The 13,544-nt window shown below is 40.8% G+C and overlaps 1 protein-coding gene across 1 annotated transcript in view; it reads right to left on the bottom strand.

Moving 5' to 3' along the window:
* Positions 1-2,228: 2,228 nt before the first annotated feature.
* Positions 2,229-13,544, bottom strand: part of wtip (WT1 interacting protein) — a 36,468-nt gene continuing 25,152 nt past the window's right edge. The window contains exons 3-8 of the mRNA XM_003437669.5: positions 13,020-13,087; positions 11,149-11,211; positions 10,528-10,658; positions 9,831-9,882; positions 9,188-9,256; positions 2,229-6,676 (exon numbers count right to left, since the gene is read on the bottom strand). Coding sequence (XP_003437717.1) covers positions 6,524-6,676; positions 9,188-9,256; positions 9,831-9,882; positions 10,528-10,658; positions 11,149-11,211; positions 13,020-13,087 — 536 coding nt within the window. The 3' untranslated portion in view covers positions 2,229-6,523. The remainder of the gene's footprint in view (positions 6,677-9,187; positions 9,257-9,830; positions 9,883-10,527; positions 10,659-11,148; positions 11,212-13,019; positions 13,088-13,544) is intronic.

Here is a 13,544-nt window from a genome sequence, read left to right as displayed (position 1 = left end):
TGACTTCTTCAGTTTCAGCTTATGACTGGAACTAGCACCACTGAAGGAACAATGGGCTGGGAGGTCAGTTCCTTCATCATAATTATGCAAATTCATGACCATTGATCAACAACCACTGATTAAAGACCACAGATCAATGGCCATGAGTACCATTCACAGAGAGTTGGGGAATGGCTGCAATCACAGCATACTAATATGGTGAAAGATGTACCCTTAGGCCTCCTCCTCCTTTCCCTTTTCACGTAAATGGCTTCCTTGAATCCCCGCTAAAACCAGCGTCATATGATACGACCACTTCCTTCAGTGGTGCTAATTTCAGTCATTATGCAAATGTACTGTTTATAAGATTGGGGAAACCTGCAGTCAGCTGAGACTGAAGAAGTCACTTGGATGAGCGATGTAGCGTTTATCCCGCTGAAAATGCTACGTCCAGATGAACAGAATCAATATTTGGGGATATACTTACCTGGATGATTGAGCATGCATCAAGAAGATGGATACACTCCTTTTTTCAGCCTGTGAAGACTTTCTTTTTGGAAGAAGTTTGCATCTCCGGTTTATTGTCCAGCTGTGGTGAAACAGCTTGTAGTCAACTCCAAACCATTTTTCACTTATCAACGTGCTGGTCCACCAAATTTTTTTTAAGTTCATTTCTGTGTACAAAATCATCATATATCTGTATTTTCACACATTTTATTACTTTAACTACAATTGCTCCCTCTTTGTCGAGATTGACGGAGAGATCTGAGACTACAGAGCACTTTCAACATTGTCAAGCTTTTTGTTAGATTATCTAGGTGAACATAAAGAAACAAACAAAAAAACTAATCAAGAATAATAGAAATCATAATAGTGGTTATCAGCTTTAATCAGGCCTTGTTTCAGGTTCTGTTCTCATTTGACTCTTCTTTCTTTCACAGTGTATGTGACAAGAGGGCAGTCCATACAACAGGTTCACTTAAATGAAGATAAATTAATAAAACAGAAACACAAACGAGGCTTGATGAGATGTGGATAGAAGCGTCAGTTGATGGGCAGTAAATTGCCATCAAATGGACCCAAAAGTTGCCATTTAGGATGGCGAGGTCATCCAGAAATATGAATGACACAAAAGCAAAACGCAACGCATGCGGCAAGTCAGGCAAGAATAAAATACTGCAGTTTTTTTATTTTATTTTGTTCAAATAGTGGCAAGTCATTGTTTCAGTAATTCTATTTATATACATGGCTCATAGTGAATGTTACAGAAAATAATTAGTGTCAGTGTGGGACTCTTCGCAGCTGATTTTAAACTGATTTTAACCACAGTCTTGTTCCTTTAACGTGGTAAAAAGAGAACTTAAGGCAAAATTAAAAACTTTGACTCAGAAGACAACAGTGACTTAGATAACAAATGTACAACAGTATCTCTGACCACACGACACATCGAACCTCGAACAAGATGGACTACAGCAGCAGAAGACCACACCAGGTGCCGTGCTGTGAGCTAAGAACAGAAAACCGAGGATACAATTCGGAAAGACTCACCAAAATCGGAAAATTGAATGCTGGAAAAATTCTGGCTGGTCTTAATTTGGATAGTACAAATCTAACCTTTGTATAGTAGAGACAGAGTTTGACACACACTGGGCGCTGCACTACCAGCTGACTTTGTTTAAGCAACCACAGTCAACCAGAGTATTGTTGCTAACACTGTCCACACCTTTATAACCACAGTATACCGTCTGCCCCAGGGCAGCTGTGGCTACAACCGTAGCTTGCCTCCACCAGTGTGTGAATGTGAGCGTGAATGAATAATGTCATTGTAAAGCGCTTTGGGTGCCTTGAAAAGCGCTATATAAATCCAATGCATTATCATTATTATTATTATTCTCGTGGATACTTCCAACAGGATACAGTGCTGTCTCACAAAGCTCAAATCATGTCCTTTGAGCACCTTTGGAGCGTGGTGGAACAGGAGATTTGAATCCTGGATGTGCAGCCAACAATTCTGCAGGAACTGTGTGATGCTATTGTGTCATTATGGAGCAAAATCTTGGACAAAATGCTTCCAGCAGCTTGTTTAATCTGAATCATTAAGAAGTAAGGCAGTTTTGAAGTCAAAATCGCATCCACCCCGGTGCTATCAAGGTGTAACTAACATATCGAGTTAGAGATGCTGAGTGTACACAATTCTTGAATTATGATTAAAATAACATTCAGAGAAAAAACAAAACGAACATCAGAAATCGTTTGCAGTTAGCTACAAAACCACTTTATTGAAAAAGCAGATTATGTCATCTACAGTTAAATGATACGTCCCGATTTTAATACATTAAATAACTTTAGACTTTTTCATGTTTAGATAAATAGATCTAGTTTCCTTTTTTAAAATGAACCATCTAGGTAATCAAAACACTTAGCGATATAAAAGATGTGTGACAGGTGTCGAGATGTGCTTATTGGAACTACGAGTAGGAGAAGATATCTTCTCTTTCCAAGTGATTTTTGACAGAATTATAAAATAAAATAAACTAGCCTTTTTATGTACAGGGTAACTACCTGTGTGCTATGCAGCAGAAACTGAAGTAGTACTTTTAAACAAGCGAATTAAGACATCTTTGAAGGGGATAAACTGGGCTTGTTAAGTCGTTCATGGGGGTTGATAAAGCACACAAAAGTTCAGAAAATGCCTCATTCTTCAAGTATAGCACACATGACTTAACCCTTGTACAAAGTTGAGGTTAAACACATCAAATACGGGGGGAATGTCTCACGTACAGTATGCAGTCCTTTTCTTCTTTTACACATACTAGTCATTATTACATTCAAATGAATCTCATTACATCAGGTTACATTAAAAAGCCCTTTCGGCCTGTGGTGACCCCTGCCTTCAGTCTATGCTTCAGTCTCTGTTTTGGACACATTCAGTAGTATTTAATCAGACCTGCATGTATTACAGTATGAATAACAGCACGGCCAGTGTTTGCGAGTAACAGTTGGTGATTGTTTTACTCACGTTTGCATACTTGACGGGTGGAGTTTAAGTGCTACGGTCAAAGTTTGACGTATGAGCTACTGGAGCATTAGCTGGAACATGTGTAAACTTCACATGTTTGAGATCCAGTATGGTACAAGAGAGAAGTTCAAACAAACACCAACAATTAGAGACAAACATCTGGAATATGGTAAGCAATGAACAGACAGCATCATCACAATCATTACCAGGTTTGAGAGAGCAAGGATCAGTGTGCTGGATGCTGCTGAGCCCTGCAAACACAGTGAGGTGCATGTGCCATGGCCCTGCCACTAATACGCGCACACACACACACACACACACACACACACACACGCACATACACGCGCGCGCACACACACACACACACAAAATATCAGACATTATAACAAGTTGCTCTTATTTAAAATAAGCTCATATTGTTGGGGTTCATCTGCAGAAGTGCAGGATTTTTTTTCAGAATTAAGAGCTTTCCTCACAAAAACAATGCTTTAAATATAATCAGGGAATGATCAATAGACTGCCAGTCCAATTGAACACACTGATAACAGTCCAATGAGAAAGGTTGGGAATTTTTCCATGCTACCACAGCTTGAAGTTTAAAGTATTTAAGTCTCGTGTTGGTCTTCCTTTGCATATATGTATAGATATATATGCACATCACTCACTAAAAGACATACATGTAAGTGCCTGCCAATGCACACACACACACACACACACATACACAAACACACAATCAAAGAAGGGGGGTGTGGGTGGCACTCCCTAAAGAACACGGGTGGGACCAGCAGCTCCGTGTTCTCAGGTACGTCCTCCCGAAACACAACAGCAGGCTTCATGGCAGACCAGAGAAAGACACACAAACAAACCTATTCTGTCTTAAGGCATGTGGACAAGCGGAGATTCCTCATAGTAATGCACGATGTGCTGATGTGATTCTAAAAAAAAAAAAAGTCTGCAAAAAACATATCAGGAAACAGCGCCCTGAACAGATCTGGAGCAAAAGGTATTTGTAGATAAGCGTTCAGTCTGTTTTATCCCGCTTGGTTTACCCACGGTAGCAGAGAGAGTGTCAGTGGTGCCCAATTCACTCGAGGCCTTTTAGGTCTCTCTTTTAAGGAAATTCAGCTACTTCCTGGTTGAAACAAATGATCATATATGCTTACCTGCATGACAATCACCAGCCTATCAAAACAACACTGTTCCAGTCTAGTAGCTTTAAAAACTGTTTGGATAAACAGTCTTTAGCCAAGAATATACCCTATATAGTTTAAAACAAGGAGTTCTCACACTATTTTACTGGGGGGAATTTTTTCCCACAACCACTATATTATAAACCCTAAACAGATTAATTGTGTTTAGTGTCACCAGATGATGTGGGCTGATATTTCTCCATGCTCGCCAGCAAGCTAGCGGTCTAATACACCAAGCTATGTAGTAACAGGAACATTATAATGCACCCTGAGAGAAGTAAGAGCTGGTGACAGACTGATATGATGTTTCCCAACCCAATGTGGGAGGGAAATAATGGATCCAATATGCTGCTTTTACTGGCGCAAATAGTTCCAGTCTATATCTGTGAGTTTAAACAATGAAGTTCAGTTTTCTAACTTACAGGAATTTATTCTGAGGACCACTTAGCTATAGGTTGCGGACCCCTGGGGATCCTCAGACCCCACTTTGAGAACTATAGATAAAAAGGAGCTAATGAATGCTTTATTTTTGGAAATTTCTCCAACAGTGAGTCACAGCTGGAATTCTTCCTGTGAGCGGTGGACATCTGCCTTGTGCGACTGCTGAGTGTCCTTTAGTGTTGCACCAAAACCCCTAATCCTCTGTATTTAAAGACTTATCTCCAGCTAATCTCTTAAGACGTTAGGATTAAGCTAAGTCTTAATCTTAAAGTGATAACTTTGCTGACTTGTGGTATGATGACAGAAGGCATGAAGATAAAGTTTAAAGGGTCTGAAATAAAGATGAATATTTTTTTACATTTTGTAGGAATTAGCTACAACGTATAGCTGCCTCTATACAATCTGTGCGATGGGACTGCTTATCTGTTCAGTCTGTTAAAGACAGAGAAAGATAACATTGGTTCAGTCAGGAAGCACATGGCCAAAAGAAGTATTTTCTATTTGGCCCTGTTCTGGGACTCCCTTGTAATTAGAGCATCAGCGTGAAAATCCATCTCCTGTGGTGGAGATGGGTTGCAATGTGACTTGCAGGTGCGTAGTACCTGTTTGCAGGCTAAAGCTTATTAAATAGCGCACCCTGTATGTGACTTGCTAATTGGATCTGTAGAAGGCTGTGAGCTGAGAAGAAGAAGAAGACTGCACCCAAGCCTAGTTTCAAGGCCTGCCTGAACTAATGCAATGCTTGATTTGTAAGCTTTCTATAGTGAGTAAGGGCGAAAAGAAACTCATTTCACTGGGTGTACAAAGTGGGACAAAACAACTGAAGGCAAATACTATTTGATCCCGGTCTGCTCCTACAAAGCCTGTGAATCTGACAGGCATGAAGAGGCTCTGTGTCCTGGAGGAGCAATGATACAACAGACCAAAAGCTTCAGAGGCTTTAGACTGATTCTACCATGAGCGCAGCAACATTAAAAAGAAAACAACAAAACAAGAATCTACATCTAAGATCTGATGTGGAAAACGTCTGCAAAATATATATCCATATATAAAAGACAATCTATGTGCATCTAAAATTTTCTGTCATCATATAATCATTAATTAAGACACTGCTTGTGACTTCTAAGTGGAATGTCAGTCAGTCCTCTGGGCTTGTGGTGCTACTCTGCATCGGTGATGTGGAGGTGGTGCAAGGGTGACAGTTTTTCATCACAGCCCTGTGTCATGAATGCCGGGTGTCCATTGCATAGCCTTTAGCAGGACTCCATTTCAGTGTTAGAAGCTACACGGGGAGAGCTCACTCTGAAGGCACGGCATGCCCACCGTCGGGCCTGTCCGGTCCAGCCAGCACTGGAATGCAGTGGCTCGTTCCCCGGCCTTCCTGACGCTAACATCAGCAGCGTTCTCAGATGTGACAGCACTGGTGAATTCACGTGGTAAGTTGCTTCAGTCAAAGCATAAGAGTGAAAGATACGGAAAGGATGAGAGGGAAAGCAAGGAGAGAGTTGAATTTGAGCTTTCTCCTCCAATCCAGAAACCCTCTTTCTGATGAATGTGCTGGGGTCAGGACGTGTGACGTCATCAGGGGCCTCTGGGTGAGCTGGCGTGTTGGCTTTCAGGGTTAGGCGCCCAAGGGGGAGGGGGATGGAAAGGACCACAAATGGAGGGTAAGGGGGGGACCCTTTTTTCCAACCCTAGCATGTAATAGCAGGGCTTGTGGTGGGAGCTGCGCTGTGTGTGTTAGTCCACGGACTGGCTCTCCAGCTGAGGACGGGGGCAGTAACTCAGATGGCCACAGAGAGGCTTCTCTGGAACTGCTGAAGAGGGTGCAGGCCTTTTTTTGCCCACTGCTGGTGTCCCAGATCACCTGGGATGTGGAGCTTAGTTCTCCCAATCACAGTTCAGTGACATGGAGAGGGTAGCTGGGGGGCGCATGGGCAGGAACCTGCGACTGGAGCCGAAGGATGTGGCAGTCGTGGCAGAGCAGGTGGCCTTCCAGTGGATAACAGCGGTGCCTTTCCTCATCATTTAACTGGAGACCACAGTCCTGAAATAAATATAATTACATATATTTAATAATCACGCTCACACATGTTAATAAAAATCCATTTAAGACACTATAAAACACTAAAAAACATGTATTTTACATGCACTGGTCAATTTTGAGGTTTTATGCTATTTTGCTTCCAAAATGTCTCAGACTGGTGGAACAATCATACAGTCAGGCATTTACCTTTTGCCACTTTGAGATTTTACACATGAACTTCAGACATTTTCAGCAGAATTGGGTTGGGATGATTTCAAAAGGAGGAAACAGCAGGAAAGAGTGTGCTTCAAACACTGAAGCTGAAAATGTGGTTCAAATGAGAGAGCTGCCTGGACAGAGCATGCCGGAGGCAGCACACATGATGCTACTTTGACTACTGGCTGTACATTTTGCAGATCAGAACAAAAACCCAAAATTACGCATCGACCTTTTCAGAAGTGAGCTTGCAGCTTAAAGACTGTCAAATTTCAGAGTCAAATTCATCCGACGTTTACACTCTTACATGCATCTCTTGGGTGCATGCACTACTTGGCGCGAGTAAGCAAACACCTTTTTCTCTTTTTAAGTAAAATAGTACATGTTTATGATCCACAACCTTCTCTGCGATCTTCCTCTTTTCCTGATAACTTCATCTCACAACAAATATCCAGGTTTCTGCTGTGCATATTTGAATAGTGAACTGTAGACCTGCAATACAAAGTAACTGGAGAAGTTTTATAGTAATAATTATAAGCTAATTTTTTAAACCAGTAAATACTGAATTTCAAACATATATCTTTAATGTCAGATTTCTTTCTTATATTTTAAGCCCGAAATCTCCACCTTTAGCTACCAAACTTTCAATTTTTGGAGCAGTCTATATCCTGAAGGTTTTAATCGCATTCAGAGTCACATTTATGGAAGATTTTACTCTTAAAAACTTGGCAAAAAAAGTATTCTTTTCCTGTTGATTACAGTACTTTCTGACGTATGAATTAATAATAAGAGATGTCTCCTCTGTAAAAGCTATTAACTTTCATATATCAGCAAAAACAGATTTCAAAAACTTAAGCCACCTGCAATATGGCTCAGTGTAAAGTTATTAGTTAGTTTTTTATTATTTTTGCTGTCTTTACCTGTAGTTTCTTTCCTTAAAGAAATCATTTGAGATTTTGGGAAATAGGCTTGTTTGCAGAAAATGAACGGATGAGAAAACTAATTAGTGACACTAAGTTGTGCCAGTGTCTTCAGTGTGGGCGTTTTTCTGGACCCTCATTGTAAACAGGGTGCTGACTCTGAGACAAATCATAGACAGTGTGTGGGTTTATCCTTGAAGAGTTCAGATGTCCAGAGGGAACTGTGGGTTTGAGAGAAGCTGCCTCCAAAGTCGGGGATAGAGGCTGTGCAAATTGTATGCTTTGATGAATGAGCACACTGATCTCTGAGTCTGCAGAGGAATTCTGCGCATGGCTGACACGACGAGACCCTGATGTGGACCCTGACCATGTTGGAGGGATTACATAAACTGACTGCTAACCACTCGGGTGATTTAAAACCGGATAAACAGCTTAAAAATGTACATATTATAAATGAATTTTCACTGTGCATCGATGTGATTCTCGCTGTATCTTCGGCTCAGCATAACATTTTATTTTAAAAAATCCAACTGACGTGTTACAGCATCACAGAAAAACATGTTTTTTTCCCTCAATATGTAATTATTTACCATCTCCAGAATGATTCAACTGCAGACTTTACCCTTCCTGTCCATAAGCCTCCCCCTCACCCCCCCATTCAGAGCTCCGCTGAATGATTACCCACTGCTTACATAACAATCTGATGCATTTCTATGAAGCAGAACCTCAGCCATTCAGACATATGCAAGTTGTATCCTGCTCAGAGGATAGTAAAAACGATCTCACGATTCAGAAAAAAACCCTGCTGAATCGCTGCAGGGAGGTGTGAAATGTTTATTTGTTTCACTAAACATTTATGGCACACTTGAACTAAAAAAAAATCAAGCAGCCAAGTTGAGCAACAGGAGGACTGAGATGTCAGAAGCTGGGTTTAAGCAGCAAGCCCCCAGCTGAGCTGCAATGCGCTTTGTCAATGAGTCACATATTGAGCTGTAACCTTTGGTTGATATCCATCAGTATGTTTTTTTTTTTTTTCCCCTGTCTGTGTCTCATTCATTCCACAAGAGCAGTGATTCACACTCGCTGGTAGAAAACAGTGAGTCTATTCTCATCCCACGATTTGGAGATCTTACCAAAGTTCACTGTGTTTACGGGACTAAGTGGATGTGCACGTGTGTTAGTGTGTGTGTGGCTTTGTGTGCTAAAGTAGTGTACAAATATGTCCTTGTGTGTGTGTTTTTATCGTTTCAACCACCTTAAAAGTTGAATCATGCACAGTGATGCTTAATTGACTCTAATCAAATCCCAGGCATGGCAGATCACTCTTACTCATACCTTGTGAAGTGTGTGTGAAAAAGAGAGACTACAGTCAGTGTACGCAGTCGAAGTGACTCACCTCACAATGGTAGCACTCCACGTGGTAGTCCTTGTCCATAGAAACCACGCGAATAGTTTCCTCAGAGCCCTGTGGAGACAAACACACAGAAAGTGATGAGTTTGATGTTTGAGCCCTGCAGCTTTTAATATTATTATTTTTTGATTCATTCATTCTACTTTTATCTAAAACATATTGGCTTTTATTATTTTCACCTTCAAAGCAAAAGCTTTTGTTTGCTTTGGTTTTTGTACATTTCATCTATAAGCATCTCCCTGTTGGTGATTGTGTGCTAGTAAGAGATCCATTAAAAAGAAAATCCATGAAAAATTCTATGAAAAAGAAATCACGCTGCAAATGTTTGTGAATCTGAGCTTGGACACCTGCTCTTTGCCTGATCGCTCCCGGTTGGTATCTGAGTCGTAGCAGCATCTCTTGTTACCATTAATGATCACAGAGTACTCAGCACAATTTTGAGGTCCGTGGTAAAACTGCAGCTCCACATGAGAAGAGGTGTTAAAGTAATGCATGTGAATATAGACTATAGAGGGAGTTTAGCCATATTTGTGGGTGAGAACACCAGTCTATTTTGCAACCAAAAGTTCGACCAAAGTAATCAGTAACATTCAAAAACGGCAAGATGTAATATTGTTTTGCTCGTTACCTGGGCTGGAAGGATGGGCTGGTTACATGAGGCACACTTGGGGGCAAAAACCCTGTAATGGAAAAAAAAAATCATCAACCTTGTGTTTAACTTAACTAAATCATCTAAGTTGTTATTAGACATATAATACACATTCATACCCAATTTTTGGATGCTGTTTAAAATGTAAACAAAAACAGAATGCAATACAAATCTCACGAACCTATATTTTACTCACAATAGAACAGAAAACATATCAATCGCTCAAGCTGAGAAAATCTACCACTTTAAGGGGAAAAAATTGGCTCATTTTTCATTTGCTGGCAGCAACACATCTCAAAAAAGTTAGGACGAGGCCATGTTTACCACTGTGTACCAACAACAGATGGAATGGGCGCAACAAATTATTGCTCTTGCCATCAAATTGATGTTATATTTATCACGAAATAATAAAATATTTCAATTTAAACATGTGACATGATAATTAAATATGAGTTTATGAGAATTGCAAATCGTTGCTTTCTGTTTTTATCCCAGCGTTTTTGGAATTGTGGCTGTGAATACCAGGACAATAATTAAAACAAACAGGAGGATGTGGCGTACCCCCGTGATATCTGACAGACTGAGACAGACTGCTTCCATGTGCCAAACTTTCCTTTTATGTGCTGCGCTGTTTGTTTACAAAAACCCCGTTTGATCAGAACGGTCGTCTTCTTACGTGTGGTAGTCTTTGACACAGTAGATGTTGTTCTCAACGTCCACAGTGAAAGGCACTCCATCTAGACCCTCCTTACACACAACACAGCGGAAACAGCCAGGATGGTAGGACTTGCCTAGTGCCTGGAGGATCTAAACTCCCACACAGAAAAAAATAGAGAAGAAAATAGAAGATAACAATAGTTCTTATATAGGACTTAAATAACAGGTATGGACATGCAGTAGGACATAATAGGCAGAGAAAGGGTTACACTCTCTAAAGGGCTGTCCAATTTTTTATTGGAATAGCGTTATTCAGACAGTATGTGAGACTGCTGGAGTGAAGGTGTCAAATATAATTGACTTTGGACTCCTGCAGGACAAAAAGATGATAGCTTTATCTTGGAGAAAAATTGATGTAGCTATAGATATATGTATGGGTGAAGGAAATTATATCTTGGAAAAATACTGGATTATACAACACTACATCTTTTTTATCCGTATCTTCTTTAAAATTCTTTGCTAAATATGTAAAGTGAAAATGTTCTTTTCTCCTCTAATGGTTGTGAAAGCACAGCAGCATGCTTAACTGCTGAATCAGATTAATGATTCTTATTAAAAACGTGGTTCATAAAGTTCTTACCATCTCCATGATGAGGTGACCACACACAAAGCACTTCTCAGCCGTCTGCTGGAAACCAGAGTACTGTGGGTGAAACCAGACACACAGATTATCATGCCGAGTATTGCTTTTTTGGATACTGTTGCACTGACTGACCCTGCAATCACAAGCAATGCTTCAAACCTTCTGCATGACAACCTGTTTCAATATTGTATTTATCTACAGAGGGAATTGCTGTGCTTGTTAAACGAGATCTGTTATGCCCTTTTCACCTCTATATCTTTATTTTTGGACTTTGCATGAATTACAATTCAAAGCAATTCTTATTTGTCTCATACTGAATGTAAATGCAGCCTCAAAAAAGCTGTTACAGTTCCTCTCACTTTCTCTTATTTTGGCTGGCTGCATCTTCTAATGGTTCACTTACACCAGAGCAAAAATAGGATATCAACCACCTAGCAACTAAGCAGAATCACTTGTTTCCCAGTGACTGTATTATTTATTTTTTGTGTTTGTTGAATGTGCCACATTGAGCTTGTGGCACATTCAATTTCTGTGGGACTTCTGTGCTCACAGTCAGAGCTGTACGTGTCAAATGACCATATAAGGATATCATCTCTCTGACATTGTACAGAACCAAGAGCTGAAAAAACTGCAAGTGTTTAGTGTTTTGAAGCCTGAGCTGTTGAGCTATTCGACCTTAATGTGTTGACCTCATTATTTGTAACTTTGACCATGTTAAATGTAACAGTTTAATAATGAAAGGAAATAACTAAAAGCATCATAGATACACTTTATAATGAGATGACCAGGCTTTATTTAGAATCATCTCATCACTCTCTTAGCCTCCATTACTTTTTTACGGCTACAACCAATTCGTCAAAGATTCCTTCATGTTGAGGGAGTTTAGTGCCCTCTGTCTTCTACAGGAAATAAAACACTCGCCAACACATCAGTAGCTCCTTCCCTTCAAACCTGAAGCCCAGGCGAATAATTAAGGCGACCATCTGCAGCACACAACCCCCTCTGGGTCGTGACCTGATTGACACAGAGGGGGCTGCTAGTGGAGACACTGCTACCAGGTGGAGGTGGTAGGTCATGATGGGCAGGCCGCCCCCTGCCCTGACATCTCTGCTCCGAATCTACCATCTGCCAGCACCTCCCCCCACCTATGAAGCACCCCCAGGGTGACAGCCCAGACTAGCCGTGCATCAGCCGTAGGAGGGAGGCGGAAGGAGATTAGTCTCATCCCGACATCTCAAAGGTGCTGATTGTAAATTGCAAAACAGGAATCTGAGTGTTTCCTAACAGGCCAGCAGGTTACAGGAAAGCTGCCTATAAACAGGAAGTACTGTCAGCACATGAGGCCAACAGTTATGGTGTAATCTGGACAACAAAACCAATTTCAACATCTGTGTTAGAGGAAGTGTTTGCAGCCACCTTCCTTGTTTGAAATTAGTCACATTTTATTCAAATCACATACAGCTAGAGTAAACAAAATATGACGGTCACGATTCTCAGTGTTCAGTGGAGCATGAGATCAGGTCCAGTGTCTGGCCTGTTAACCTGCAGCAGATGGACCAGGAGTCTGAGAGCTGCAGCTGTCCAACCCTCCTCCTCCTTCTCCACCTCCTAATTGTAAGTGCCGGGGAGCAGCTCACAGTGTAATTGAGCTCCTTGGGGAAATTATTAGTGTGAATTGAAGGGGTGGTGCTAAAGCCCTAATTGTAGCTGTTCAGTGTTTTTCCTCCAGAGGGTTCAAGAATGTAGCCTGAGGTCCTAATTCTTCGCTCTTTCTGCTCCACCTGCATCCCCATCTGACTCCAGCATGAGGCAAAGACACAGTGATCCACTCATCACAGAACAAAATCAATAACCACGAGAGCACTTACCAGAAAGTCCTCCTCACAGTAGACCTTTCCATTGACGTTGTAGAACGCTTTCCCTCGTAGCCTCCTCCCTGAAAAGACGAACAGCAAATTAAATCTGCAACGTGCAAAGATGTATATAGACTATATAGTCAAAAGTATGTGGATGCTCATATTTTTGTACTTTGGATCTAGAAATCTTAAGGCACAGACCCTTACAGTAAACAAGAGAACTGCTTATATGCAGTGAGAATATTATTCCTCATCTCCTTGCATTCATTTGCTATTTTGTTGTCTACCAACAACCAAACAGTGTGACGAGGGATTTTCTGACAACCAAACATTATTAGAGCACACTGTACTTTACAGCATACTACAAGTGGACATCAAGATATGAATTATTTTTTTTGTAACGGTACATTTTAAGCAGTTCTTTCCTTTAACAACAAAAACAACAACTAAAAAAAGTTTACGTGAGCCCTGGACTTTATGTGTAGTTGTTACATATTGGGAATTACAAATATGTGATACAGCAAAGGTCTTGGTTAA

The sequence above is a fragment of the Oreochromis niloticus genome, linkage group LG1 (assembly GCF_001858045.2).
Source record: "Oreochromis niloticus isolate F11D_XX linkage group LG1, O_niloticus_UMD_NMBU, whole genome shotgun sequence".
Taxonomy (NCBI): Eukaryota; Metazoa; Chordata; class Actinopteri; order Cichliformes; family Cichlidae; genus Oreochromis; species Oreochromis niloticus.
The sequence above is the reverse complement of the archived record's forward strand: the minus strand, read 5'-3'. Positions and strand labels throughout refer to the sequence as shown.